The 15,670-nt window shown below is 31.5% G+C and overlaps 1 protein-coding gene across 3 annotated transcripts in view; it reads left to right on the forward strand.

The window, feature by feature from the left end:
• Nucleotides 1-15,670, forward strand: part of svr (Carboxypeptidase D svr) — a 64,832-nt gene that overhangs the window by 26,577 nt on the left and 22,585 nt on the right. Inside the window, exon 1 of one of the 3 annotated variants that reach the window (XM_065510353.1) lies at nt 535-1,874. The exons of the other annotated variants lie outside the window; for them this stretch is intronic. Within the exon in view, the coding sequence (XP_065366425.1) occupies nt 1,368-1,874 (507 nt within the window). The 5' untranslated portion in view covers nt 535-1,367. Of the gene's footprint in view, nt 1-534; nt 1,875-15,670 lie in introns of those variants that run through there. 3 annotated transcript variants of the gene reach the window in all.

Consider the following 15,670-nt stretch of genomic DNA (forward strand, 5'->3'; position numbering starts at 1 on the left):
TTAGTACCAAGGTACTATTTAGTACCAAGGTACTATTTAGTACCAAGGTACTATTTAGTACCAAGGTACTATTTAGTACCAAGGTACTATTTAGTACCAAGGTACTATTTAGTACCAAGGTACTATTTAGTACCAAGGTACTATTTAGTACCAATGTACTATTTAGTACCAAGGTACTATTTAGTACCAAAATAGTACCTTGGTACAAGTCTCTTTCATGATTATTAATCCCTTTGAATCTTGTTTATTTAATCCCTTAAACTTCTCCAACAACCCTCGAAATCAAGCAAACACAACAATAAAAATTACCCTTAAACCAGAGTATTCACGAAAAAACCCCCAGTGACACACAACTCTGCCAAAGTTTACACAAAACATTGTCTCTCCTTTAGCTCTTTTTAACTGACTTCTAATCTCTCGCAAAAACTCAAAACAAAACTCAGTTTACATGCGCTTGCACCACTTTTTTGTTGTTGGAATTGTATGCTCGTTGTCGTCGTCGTCGTCGTGTTTTTTTCAAACTCAAACACTGTGTGAATTATTTATTTAAAACAATATATCACGTATTTATAAAGCAGCAAATTGCTTCAGTTAGTATTTTGTACTTATCGTAAAGAGAAGCACCAGTGGATGAGCACGGAAAGTAGCAGCAGCAGCTAACAAACAAACAAACGAACAAACGACAACAAAAATCAATACTACAACAAAATACTTGAACAAAAGTCATCAACACTACTGACAAGTGGGAAGAACTTTAAGCAGGGAGTAAAAATGTTTTGAAGAATTTAAAAAAAAAAATCATAAGAAATAGTACGTGATTTCCATTTAATAATTAACATTAATTCTAACTCAAGTGTTAATTGAAGTTAAAAGAAGGAAACTTGACTACAAACAAAAAAAGTGGAGCACGGCCAAAAATCACGAAACAAAAAAACTCAAATAAAAACTACCACTTGCAGACTATTTGTTAAACAGCAGCATTTGTTTTAGTATACCAAAGATTTTTGCTTTTAATTTGAGTGTAACAAACATTTCTCCAAGGAAATTTAAGCTAAAAATAAAACAGACACCTACGACTATATCAATAACATCATCATCATAATCATCATCATAAACATTATCACAGTTGGAAGAGCAACAAGAAACAAAAATTACACCCCCATCCTTGGCCCAAGGAACTACGTCAATTTACCACTACTACTACAACAAACAGCCAACATTTTAAGAACTCCTTAGTTGTACTATCACTTTTATTTAAAGCAGAGAGAAACACACACAGAAAATAAAAATAAAACAAGAAACAAGAAACCCCAGCCAGCCAAGCCAGCAAGGGAGGGAGCCAAGACATTGTTGGGTTCAGCAGCAATATGTTGACATTCAAGACGAAACAGCCACAACTACAGCATCATAAACAACAGAAATCTTTAATATTTGCATTATGCTGCTTCATTACCTTCATCATAATGGTTTGTGCACCAAGTTTATGTCAAGGTTACATTATTAAAGAAGACGAAAGTTTCCTGCAACGTCCCTACTATGCCACCCAAGGCGATTTGGAGGATATCTTTGCACGCCTCACCAAACAGTTTCCCGACCATGCCCGTGTCGAGACTATTGGGCGTTCGTTGGAGGGTCGCCCTTTGATTGTATTGCAAATAGGTCAGAATATGCAGCAGCGTGGCATCTTAACGCCCATGGTTAAATATGTGGGTAATATGCATGGCGATGAGACCATAGGACGCCAGCTGTTAATCTATTTGGCCCAATATCTCTTGTACAATTATCACAGCAATCTGGAGGTGGCTCAATTGATTAACAGCACCGATATCTATCTCATGCCAACCATGAATCCCGATGGCTTTGAACGTTCTCAGGTAAATCATATTTTCTAGATAAAAAATATAAAAACAGATAATTTGTGCAAATGATAACAGCTGCTAAAATGAACTCATACTCAATGCAAAACAACAAAAAAAAAAAACAGGCCCAGCAAAAGTTCAAACCAAAAAAAAAAAATGTGTGTATCCTTTAACAACAACGAAGTGACCAAAAATTATATGATTTCTGAGAAATATTCCAAATCAACAAGTTTATGTTTTAATGTGGGCAGTAAAAGAGTGAAAGAGAAGTTAAATTTCTCAGTGTTTAAATTTCAAGGAAATTTGTTCTACAGCTTTTCAGATGTATAATAAAAGTGAATCTGTTAAATCCAATGGTTTTGGACATTCAACTCAGATGAGTTCTGATTTCAAGTAATTACTGTTTTTTAAAGATATTCGAAATGCAATTGTGTTATTAGGAAATTGAGTAGGCGAATGTCCGTGTGCAAACATAACAACTCCTTGTCTATAGCAACGATTTCATTGGGATCTTGGGATGAACATCCCGAGCCTGCGAAGTTTGAAAATTCATGGCAAAAGTAACGTTTGAATATTCTTCATTCTCTCCTGTCTCTTCCTATGCTTAGACAGTTCAATACACCTGAGGAGTGAGGACGACTGAAGTCACCTTTCCCAGAGTACGTCTTAGACTATCCAATATCAGCATAAAATCCGTATAGTTTAGCGTATCCGGAAACTGTACCGACCACAGCACAGCAGTCTGGCCTCAATCAAAGCTCTTAGTTCGTAGATGTTGAGATCGAAATATCTACTCCAGTGCATGCATTATTCGTCTCACTTTAAGCTTATTCTTATGTAGATAAATTATGGGTTTCTGGACATGAAAGAAGTCGAGCTAATTTTGCTGAGGAAAGTCAAAGATACGGCTCATCTTTGGTCGAATTGTGTTATCGTATAGGATCGATAAACTGTAATTCCTCAGTCTTCTTAAGGACTAAAGTTTCTCTTTAAATAATCCAAACACTTTTCTTTATGAATTGAAACGAAGACAAGAAAAGAATATTGAGATTTAACATCTGTTCCACAGCTCACTTGCTTCCTGATTGGTTAAGCCACACAAGAGTAGAAGCTAGAATCCGAGCTATTCGATGGGAATATCGTTTAACTTGGCGGTCATGATAGCTAACTTGCTTCACATTGTGTTACTCTGCCAGTGAACTCCTTCAGAGTTTCCTGATAGCTTAAGACACACAAGAGTAGAAGCCAGAATCCAAGCTGTATCCTTAGATCCTCCAAAGAGAGTTGTTTACTGAAACATGTTGATTCTGTTATCTTCTAGACTGAGTAGGTTTCCCATCGTTTCCTCCTTCCTTAGTTAACTTGGCGGTCGTGATAGCTAACTTGCTTCACATTGTGTTACTCTGCCAGTGAACTCCTTCAGAGTTTCCTGATTGCTTAAGCCACACAAGAGTAGAAGCCAGAATCCAAGCTATATCCTTAGATCCTCCAAAGAGAGTTGTTTACTGAAACATGTTGCTTCTGTTATCTTCTAGACTGAGTAGGTATCCCATCGTTTCCTCCTTCCTTAGTTAACTTGGTGGTGGTGATAGCTAACTTGCTTCACATTGTGTTACTCTGCAAGTGACCTCCTTCAGAGTTTCCTGATTGGTTAAGCTCCTCCCAGGAGATTAGTTTTCTTAGAATTCGGATTAAAAGCCAGAATCCGAGCTATATCCTTAGATCCTCCAAAGAGATTTGTTTACTGAAACATGTTGATTCTGTTATCTTCTAGGCTGAGTAGGTTTCCCATCGTTTCCTCCTTCCTTAGTTAACTTGGCGGTCGTGATAGCTAACTTGCTTCACATTGTGTTACTCTGCCAGTGAACTCCTTAAGAATTTCCTGATTGGTTTAGCTCCTCCCAGGAGATTAGTTTTCTTAGAATTTGGATTAGAAGCCAGAATCCAAGTTATATCCTTAGATACTTCAAGGAGAGTAGTTTCCTGAAACATGTTGCTTCTGTTATCTTCTAGACTGAGTTGGTTTCCCATCGTTTCCTCCTTCTCATTTTTTCTTAGTGTATCGTATCAGATTTTTCTGTGTTCTCTACCTATTGGAAAACTTACTATTTCGTCTTTCAATTCTTTTGATATTACTGCTAATTTTTAGGCTCTTTTTTCCTCTACTAGCTCTTGATATCCTCTACAATATATAGCTATAAAATCCGACTAAAGTAAAGTCTTCTTCCATAATGTATTTATAGATTTTATTTTCTCTTATTCCAATATGTTTGCTAAAGTCTAGAACTCTAACAACTTGAATATTCAAAGTCTTTGTTAATCTCTTGAAGGAAATTCCCAACAATATTTCTAGACAAAGCTGTGGTACTCTCCTCGGGCTCACTTCGGGTCGTTTCCGTCAAAGCTTTCCTTTAAGGAAAGCTCTTGACTCTTAGCTTCGATACTTCCCGAGTCACACCCGGCCAAAGTTAAGTGATAAGAGAAGATAAACTTCCAGGTACAATTATCAGACTTTTCTGTTACCAATCACCTCTGGCTCACTTCGGGTTGTTTCCGTCGAATCTTTCCTTCAAGGAGTGGTAATTAAAAGGGTTTACCAAAGACAGTCACCATAGCCACAGCTGTGTCAACCGGAGTTGGATCTTGAATCTTAGCTACGAAACTAATCGAGTCACACTCGACCAAAGTCAAGTGATAAGAGAAGATAAACTTCCAGGTACAATTATCAGACTGTTCTGTTACCACTCACCTCTGGTTCACGTCTGATCGTTTCCGTCTAAGTTTTCCTTCAAAGAAGTTCTAAAATTGGAGTTGGATCTTGATCTATTGGAGTTGGCTCTTGAATCTTAGCTTCGAAACTACCCGAGTCACACCCGGCCAAAGTCAAGTGATAAGAGAAGATAAACTTCCAGGTACAATTTTCAGACTCTTCTGTTACCACTCACCTCTGGCTCACTTCGGGTTGTTTCCGTCGAAGCTTTCCTTCAAGGAGTGGTAATTAAAAGGGTTTAATGGAGTCAAATATTGTCACCATAGCGACAGATGTGTCTATTGGAGTTGGATCTTGAATCTTAACTACGAAACTACCCGAGTCACACTCGACCAAAGTCATATGATAAGAGAAGATAAACTTCCAGGTACAATTATCAGACTGTTTTGTTACCACTCACCTCTTGCTCTCTTCTGATCGTTTCCGTCTAAGCTTTCCTTCAAGGAGTGGTAATTCAAATGGTTCACCGGAGTCATACTTGATCAAAGATTGTCCCCATAGCCACAGCTGTGTCAACCGGATATGAATCTTGAATATTAGCTACGAAACTAGCCGAGTCAACCGAGTGAAAGTGAACTTCCAGGTCCTACTCTCCTAGTTGACTTAGGGTTGTTTCAAGGAGTGGTAATTAAAATGATTTATCTAAGATTTGCTTGTACCGGGAAAATGATGAGGGTTCAGAGAGACCTTTCTTACTGTGACAGCATCAACAAAAGATCTATTTTGAAAGTCTCGTGAATGTATTCTTTAATGGAAGAAGAAAACCAGGGCTTCTTGAACCAATGTAATAACTTTCATTTCCGTTACGTTATCCCCAGCCTGGGCTATTTGAAGGTCTATGCTACGAAATATCCTTTAGAACTGCATCTTTTTACTATAATTTCCATTGTTTCCCATTCAATTTCCTTTATTGTACTGCAATTAAACTTCGGGGTACTGAAAATTATTCATTTTGCAGCAATATTGGTTAAGATCTAAATCTTATTATGGTTAGGATAGTTTCCACTCGTCAAGCTCATTTCTCATTTCCATTCAAAACTGATCCAATTGTGGTACCAAGCGTTAAGCAGCATGATATTTATAATACGTCCGATTTTAGATTATCTGATGAAGGAGTGGATTCGTCTTAGATTCATCCAAATACCAGAGGAATGGGATTCCGAGGATACGTACCCTCAAGTTTGCCAGAGCAGTCACAGTCTCCTCCTCTTCTTCATTATGACAGCTTCTAAAGTAGTCAATCTTATTATAATTATTTCCATTGATTGTCATTAAATTTCCAAGCATTCTTCAGGAATTTTAACTACTGGCTACTAACATTATTTAAATTTAAGGCTTCTTGAGTTCATCTTGCAATGGTTTTTCGTATTCTCGAACAATTTTCGATGTGATCAAAAGACCGCTGTAGGTAGATGTCCCTTGATTCAATATTCCTCGATTGAGCTGATATTAACCTAGAAGATAAATGCGAAATAATTCTATGTCAATTAAATGTAGTTTTTGTGTTAAAATCAGTTGACATGGATATAAATAGCATGTCTGAATTCTTTAGCATTTATGGTGCTACCGAATTTCGCAAGTCCATCAGCACTGTTATTACCACGCTATCTCCTCTGTCCCGGGATTTTTGCACAATTTTCGAGATGATGTTCACACTCTCTAGGGATCTAAAGTTCACTTTGCTATCAGGATATCCCTTGATTGAGCTGATAGGAACTTCTTTGCATTTAAATTAAGTTTCTGGAAAATCAGTTACCAAACAAGGGTAAGCCATGAATCTTTAACAACTTTCGAAGTGATGTGCACAGTCTCTGGGGATCTAATGATCCTCCTTCTAGGGATCTAATTATTTTAGCTTGAATTCTTTTTTATCAACTGAATTTCTGTTGATGGAACCGAAAAATTCTATGTGTGCAACCGAATCATTCGATTGGCAACAAATTCGGTTGCTATCACGAATCTGTATGAAAGTCGTTTCCAAATGGAATTCATTGCTTAAATACTTTGAAATGAATAAGCGTTTTTGATAAATTTTAAGATCAACAAAGAGTTTCAACGATTGCAGTCAGCTGTAAATATCAAAGATATCATATCTACCCTTAAAAAAAGTGTAAACGAACTTTATGATTTAAATTCATATGCATTATAGTCATTCAATTCATTGTATAAATAATTTTAAACAGAATTGTAAATAAATTGCTTCATTTATATAAAAATACCCTGCTTAGAGATATGATTCAATATCAATATTGTTTACACATATGTTATCGATTTTCTGTTATCTCTAAGTAGCAAGAGAGAGAGAGAGCGAGATGTAAGAGCAAATAGTTGAGTATACACAGAAAGAAATAACTCATTAATGTTAAATTTCCGTTAATTAAATTATTCTATTAACATTTTCATTTGAATATCTGAGAACTATTTATGATTCTAACTTCATGGCTAAAAAATTAAACAATACAAAATATTTAAACGTAAAATTTTTTTATATTATAATTTTGTGATGAACATTTATCCAAGGTCTTTGTTTGTTTGTGGTTAATGTTTGCTCTTTTAAAGTTTGTACAAGCAGTTATGCATAAATAATTGTAGGCTGTGTTTAAATTCTATGTTAAATACATGTTGGTAATTTGAAATTATATTTATAATTTGTCTATATCATTTATTGTTTTGGGTATTTCTTGTGTTTCTGATAACGTGACTTTCGCTTTTTATACGCTTTAACTAAAATTAACACACTTAATGCACTTAAATGTTTAAATTATTTAGACGGTAGTAGTCTAAAATTTAACAGCTATTACTACGGCTTTTAATGTCTAGCTGGTGTGTTTGTTGGTGGCCTTAGCAGCAAACAAATGTTGAAATGGCGAAATTGTTTATTATTTCAGTTTTTTTGACAATTTTTTTTTTTGTTAATTTATTTGTTTGTTTGATTTTTTTTTATAGAGGAAAATATTTAGCATGCTAAAAGCGTGCATTCATTTAAAATTAGCCAAATAATATTGTCAAAAGCAGCAGCAGCAGCAGCGACAAAAAAAAAACACATTTTTAATTGTGTATAAATTTGATCACATGTTACGAATATATTTTTAGGTGACATTGATATATTATTGAAATTTTGTATAGATTTTTTGTATAAATTCGGGGAAATTTTTAAGTGTTTCAAAGAAGAGGTGGTATTTGCTCTCAATTGAGAGTGTTTGAGTTAGAGCGAGAACTTGCTTAGTAAAGACACAATTTTTAGTTAATCTTCGAACCAGTTAAAGGATTTTTGTTGTGTCTCTTAGTTAAGTGAGAGAAGTGATGACAATTTAGTGCTTTTTGTCATTAATCAGGATTAAATTCTTTTAATGGTTGACAAAAATGGTTCATGAACAAAAATTGTTACAAAAAAAATTTGATGAAAAAAATTTTGTAAAAAAATTTTTGTAAAAAAAATTGTTAAAAAATCAGGTTTAGTTGTTTATAATTTCGGGAAAATATAGGTAATTTCAAAGAAAATGTAATATTTGTTAAAGTTTGGATGAAAATTTTTGCTCTCAATTGAGAGAGTTTGAGCTAGAGCGAGAACTTGCTTAGTAAAGACACAATTTTAGTTAATCTTCAAACCTGTTAAAGGATTTTTGAGGCGTCTCTTAGTTAAGTGGGAGATAATTTAGAGTTTTTTTTTCATTAATAAGGAATAAATTCTTTTAATTGATGAAAAAATTTTGGTGGAAAATAATATTGGAGAAAAAGAAATTGCAAAAAAAAAAATTTGGTGAAAAAAATTTTTTGTTGAAAAAATCATTAGTTAATCTTCAATCCATTTACTTTGTACAGGATTTTTGATGTATTACACAGTTAAGTGAGAGAATTGATGACAATTTAGTACTTTATGTCATTTATCAAGATTAAATTTTTTTTAATTGATGAACAAAAATTGGAGAAAAAAATTTGTTTGGTCAAAATCGATGTAGTCGCTATAAATTATTCAAATTTTGTTTATTTGTTTATAATATCGGGGAAATTTAGAGAATTTCAAAGAAAACGTGATATTTTTTAAAGTATAGGTGATAATTTTGCTCTCAATTGAGAGAGTTTGAGTTGGAGCAAGAACTTGCTTAGTAAAGACAAAATTTAGCTTTTAGTTAATCTTCAAACCAGCTACAGCATTTTTGTTGTGTCTCTCAGTTAAGTGAGAGAAGTGATTACACTTTAGTGCTTTTTGTCATTAATTAAGATTCAATCCTAATTAATTGAAGATTAACTAAAAGCTAAATTGTGTCTTTACTAAGCAAGTTCTCGCTCTAATTCAAACTCTCTCAATTGAGAGTAAAATTATCATCTATACTTTAACAAATATCACATTTTTTTAACCAAATTTTTTTATTTTCGAAACTTTTTTAATAAAATTTTTTTAACATTTTTTTTAAATTTTTTTCACCAATTTTTGTTCATCAATTAAAAGATGAATTCTTTTTTTTGTAAAAAATTTTTTTTTTTTAAAAAATGTTAAAAAAATTTTATTAAAAAAAATTTCGAAAAAAAAAAAATTTCTTTAAAAAAATGTTTTGGATGGAATAAAACAATTTAGGTGAAAAAACAAATTTTTGGTGGAAAAAAATTTAGGTGAAAAAATCGAGGTAGTGGCAGTTTTGCTTATATCTCAGCCATTTAAGAACCAATTTTCTCTATTTTAAATAGCAACCGAACCGGGACTCTAGCGGATATATTGATGTGTCAATCATGTATGAAAGTTATTTGGGGGCTTCGGAAAGTTGATTTCAACAGACAGGCGTGATTTTAGCCTTCAATTAGTAGCAAAAATATTTGTATTTTTCTCACATATTAAATTAATTGATTTAATTTAATCATTTTTTTTTATAACATTTTCAAATAGAATAAAAAGGGTTTATTGAACTGTTTTAAATAATGACCTTTGCTAATTGAATTTTTTATTTTTGTTGGAAAAACGTGCTGAAAATATTTAATAGATTTAAAATATCACATCTTTTTCAAACACTTTATTTTATAAATGTATTTAAACAAATACCGGTTAGTTTGATGTAATTAAAGTGGGATGCTTATTGACCTTTTGAACCCATATAAGGTTAATTGTTAGATTTGTTGCGGTAACCATTTATAGATATCTTGCTCTAATTTCTGGAGGAAAACGTGACATGACATTTTAAAAGATTTTGTAATACGGACTTAATAAACTAGATATTTTTAAATTTCATATAAATTTAGATTAGTTTCAGTTCATATTAATTTAAATGACATTTGTTTTAGACATTAGTATTTTCAATTAAATATTGGTTAATATTTTTTTAACAAAGTGGGTGTATTAAGCATTGCAACAGTTTTAATTTAAGTTTTGATTAGTTTAAATTGTTGACATTTGTTTAAGTTCATTTATTTTTAAACAAAGTGAAGGAGTATTGAAATTTTGAACCCTTATGAGTTTAAGTTATCTTAATATTTTCTTAAGCATTTTAATTGTTTATCAAAATAATGTTTTTTTTTTGTTTCATAAAAAATTTCAAAATTGTTTCAAACATTTAATAAATGTTGCTACTGTACGCATGTTTGATACCCAAAAAAGGTTAATTGGCAACGTACTTTGTTACTTAAAAGAGCATTGAACGATTTTTTTTTTAACATTTTGCTTTTGCCTAGGCGTTTAATGTTTTTCTATAATTAAAAAAAAATATATGTATCATTACCAGTTTATTTACAATTCATTCATGGAAGTAATTTATGGAATGTAAACAAAAGCGCAATTCTTTGTTTGGTATTTATTAAAGAACTACAATAAAAAATACTAATAATTCTAGAAAAAAATAGCAAAACATTTGTGGGATTACTGATTTTATGATAATTTTTTTTTTCGCTGCCATAATAAATAAACACCAATAATAAAGGTGTTCAAATTAATAGGTAAATTATTAGAAATAAAATAAGAATTTTTGTTAAAAAAATCTTTACAACATTTTGTTAAAATCAAAGAATTTTTTACTTAAATTTTAAAAATATGAAATAAAAATATAGATATAATTAAGTTTTGTAAGAAATATAATCAAAATCGAGTTAAAAATCGTAAAAAATTTTAATTTTAATTAAAAATCTGTATAAAAAAAATATAAATTTTTTTATATTTTAATTATTAATCTATTTTCCCCATTTTTCTTATAAATTATAATATTTTCTTGCATTTTATTAACTTAATTCTAAAAATCTACTTAAAATATTCCAATTTTATGTTTTTTCTTCATTTTTAACCTAAATTAGTAGACATCACTGTTTTTAAGTAAACAAACCGTTACATTGTTTTGTTTATCCTATTCTTGCTCCTTTTTTTGTGCAACTCTTCCTTAAACATACAACTGTGAGAGGTGAATACTCATAATACCGTTATTTACTCAAGTGTAGCTGACAAACACTAACATCAACACACACACCTACATATTGATGTTTATTTATTATCTATTCTATATATAAATAATATTTCTGTTTATTTTTTTCCTATTCTAACTTTATAATAAAGCTCTCTTTGTTTAAAGACTCTCTTAGCTACTCTTTGCTTTGTTACATTTCTATTTAAGCTAGAATTTTTGTTGCCATTTGAAATGTTTTTTTTTTTTTTTTGTTGTTGACAAATAACGAATTCATGCTGTTTTTATAGGTTTTTCCGCCATGAAAGCCTTAAACACGTTTGATGTTTAAACAAAAACTAATTGAATTCTGTTTTTAAACTAAATCTAATTGAATTCTGTTTTTTTAGATTTCGTTTTCAAAAAATAATTTCAGCTTAACTAGACAAACAAAAATCACTTATACATTTTGTAATGCACCAACCATAATTGTGTGTATCTGTAATAAATTACCCCTGCCAATCAATCAATTGCTAGTTTAAATTGTTTTTTTTTGTAGCATTTTTTTGTTAAACATTTTTTTAATTATTGATTTTTTTTTAAGCCCAAACAAAAAAAAAAATCTTTTTTACTCATACAAAATTGCCAGTTAAGCTTTTGAAAAAAGGCCGTTATGCTAATTTTTATGCATAATTTGTTATCAAGCTGTTGGTTTTTTTTAAAAATTTTTTTTTTTGTAGGAGGAATTGAAATTTTTGTGTAACTGTATTAATTATCGTAAAACAAATAAAATTTATGTACTACTTTGAAAAGCCACTACAGTAGAGAGCAAGACAAATAAAACACTTTTAAAATAAAAATTATTTCATAAATTTTGGCTGCAAAAAAGTACTATTTTGAAATTAATAAGGAGTGAGATCGAAAAATTCTTAACATACATATATGTTTATAAAAAAGAAACCACTAAACTTACAGCTTTAATTTTTTTTTTATTTGATTGAAATTATTATTACAATTTACAAAAAAAATTATTTTTATAGTTTTAATCACTAGTGATGAAATTTTGAACCTTTTTCGGAAACCCTTCCATTAACGTTTTTATAGTGCTTTCTGTCACTTTGCTCGAACATGTAGTCCATCTCCGTTTAAAATCTACCACACTTTTGGACACCTTTTTTGTACTCTTCAATTCTCTTTTAACAAGAGCCCAATATCTCTCCACTGGCCTTAGCTCCGGGCAGTTTGGAGGATTTGCCTCTCTTGGTACAAATACCACATTATTGTTCTTGTACCACTCAAGGGCTTGTTTGCCATAGTGACAGGATGCCAAGTCAGGCCAAAAATAAGTGGACACATTATGAAGTCTTATGAATGGAAGCAGCCTTTTTTGTAAACATTCCTTGATGTAAATTTCGGTATTTATAGAGCCCGTTGTAACAAATGAGTGGCTTCTTGCCGCAACTGCATATTGCTTGCCATACCAAGAACTTTCTGGGAAATTTTGTCTGCTTTTGGGTCCTAAACTTTTCTTCAACATTCCCTCGAGCATCAGCAACATAAAATTTTTGACCTGGAAGTTGCGAAAAATCTGCCAGAACATACGTTTCGTCATCCATTATGCAGCAAGAATATTTTTTTATAAAACTTGACTTCAATTTCCGTGCTCTGTTTTTGGCCTCTAAATTTTTAGTAGCGTTCCTGTCAGGAACTTTTTGAGCCTTGTATGTTTTTAAACCTGCATTAGCTTTAACTTTTCGTACCAAATAGTCCGAGCACTGAGCTAACCGGGCTGCTTTCCTACCGGATGTGTTGGGAGCTCTTTTGAAAATGCGTTCTATTTTTTTGGCTTTAGAAACATCATGTGGACCATTCCTTCTACCTGAACCAGGTTTTCTATCAACTGACAAGTTCTCCCGGTACTGTTTAATAACATTGGAAACAGTTTGACGGCAGACCTTTGTATGCTTGGCCAACTTTTTGTAAGACCAAGTTGGGTTTTGTTGAAAATATTTAATAATTTCAGTACGCACTTTTTTCTGGTCACTCATTTTAATCAGATTAACAAAAAAATTAATCTCAATTAAGTGAGAGAAGTGATTTCAATTTAGTGATTTTAAGTTATTACAGAGGATTTAAAATCGTTGAATTGATTTCAAAATCACACTAATTGTAAAAATTTAAACAAATGGGTGCTTATTAAAAAAATGTAATTTTTTAAAATTGGTACTTTTTCGAAATTGGTTGTTTTTTAAAAAGTTTTTTTTTTTTAAATTGGTAAAAAGATTTCATTTGAAAAAATTAGAACATACTTTTTTTTTAAAAAAAAGTACTTTTTCAAAATTAGTACTTTTTTAAAAAAGTACTTTTTCAAAATTTTAAAAAAATACTACTTTTCTTAAAAGTTTATTAGCAAAGTATTGTATCTTTTTTAAAAGTGTATATTTCCAAATTTGGTTCTTTTTAAAAAAAAGTACCTTTTCAAAATTGATATTTTTTTTAAAAAAAGTACTTTTTCAAAATTTGAAAAAAAGATTTCATTTGTAAAAATTAGTACATATTTTTTTAAAAATTGGTACTTTGAAAAAAAAATACTTTTTCAAAATTGGTATTTTTTAAAGAAAGTACCATTTCATAATTGGAACTTTCATAATTGTTACTTTTTAAAAAAATACTACTACTTTTCTTAATAGTTGTATTTGTAAAGTATTTATATAAATTAAACATTTTTTGGAATAGGTACTTTTTTGAATATGTGCCTTTTTTGAAAAAAGTACTTTTTTGGAATTTTTTTTTAATTTGATTTGTAAATGAAAATTTTAGAAAAAATATAATTTGTAAAAATTGTTTCCTTATTTTAGTATGTATTTGTAAATTTAAAATATTTTATTTAAAAATGGTCAAAGTTTAAGAGTTTTTTTGGGTAAATTTAGATTTCTTTAATAGTAAAGATCATTTTCCAGGCGCTTTTACTTGTCGTTATTAACAAAATATTTTTAGCATCAATAAATTTCCAATTATATGTTGTGCTTTTTAATTTATTCGTTATCAATTCCAGAAATTATACAAAAATAATTTTTTTTATAACAAATTTTTTTTTGTCGCCTTTTAATTAGTCCCTGTTGAATTCTAGACAACAATGTTTTAATTATTTATTTTTATCATTATCAAAATACTTGAACAAATTATAATTATTATACAATAATTCGTTATAACTTTGTTTAATTTTAAGGGTATTTGAGGAGAAAGTAAACAATATGTGTGAGAAATTGTTAAAATAATTTAAGAACTATAATCAACTTAAGCAATTTATAATAAGAGATTTTCAACAAAATTTTATTTGCGATCTTGATTTTTAAATCTTCGGCTGTTTTAGTAGAGTTGATGGGAATACGAGACGAGACTATAAATGAGACTATGAAGAGACTATAGACGAGACTATAAATGAGACTATAAACGAGACTATAGACGAGACTATTGAAGAGACTATAAATGAGATTCAAGAGACTATAGACGAGACTATAGAATAGACTATAGAAGAGACTATAGACGAGACTATAGATGAGACTATAGACGAGACTATAGACGAGACTATAGACGAGACTATAGACGAGACTATAGACGAGACTATAGACGAGACTATAGACGAGACTATAGACGAGACTATAGACGAGACTATAGGCGAACTATAGGCGAGACTATAGACGAGACTATAGGCGAACTATAGGCGAGACTATAGGCGAGACTATAGACGAGACTAGAGACGAGACAATACACGAGACTATAGACGAGACTATAGACGAGACTATAGACGAGACTATAGACGAGACTAGAGACGAGACTATACACGAGACTATAGACGAGACTATAGACGAGACTATAGACGAGACTATAGACGAGACTATAGACGAGACTATAGACGAGACTATAGACGAGACTATAGACGAGACTATAGACGAGACTATAGACGAGACTATAGACGAGACTATAGACGAGACTATAGACGAGACTATAGACGAGACTATAGACGAGACTATAGACGAGACTATAGACGAGACTATAGACGAGACTATAGACGAGACTATAGACGAGACTATAGACGAGACTATAGACGAGACTATAGACGAGACTATAGACGAGACTATAGACGAGACTATAGACGAGACTATAGACGAGACTATAGACGAGACTATAGACGAGACTATAGACGAGACTATAGACGAGACTATAGACGAGACTATAGACGAGACTATAGACGAGACTATAGACGAGACTATAGACGAGACTATAGACGAGACTATAGACGAGACTATAGACGAGACTATAGACGAGACTATAGACGAGACTATTGAAGAGACTATAGACGAGACTATAGACGAGACTATAGACGAGACTATAGACGAGACTATAGACGAGACTATTGAAGAGACTATAGACGAGACTATAGAAGAGACTATAGACGAGACTATAGACGAGACTATAGACGAGACTATAGACGAGACTATTGAAGAGACTATAGACGAGACTATAGACGAGACTATTGAAGAGACTATAGACGAGACTATTGAAGAGACTATAGACGAGACTATTGAAGAGACTATAAACGAGACTATAGACGAGACTATTGAAGAGACTATAGACGAGACTATAGAAGAGACTATAGACGAGACTATAGACGAGACTATTGA

The sequence above is a fragment of the Calliphora vicina genome, chromosome 4 (assembly GCF_958450345.1).
Source record: "Calliphora vicina chromosome 4, idCalVici1.1, whole genome shotgun sequence".
NCBI classification, from domain to species: domain Eukaryota; kingdom Metazoa; phylum Arthropoda; class Insecta; order Diptera; family Calliphoridae; genus Calliphora; species Calliphora vicina.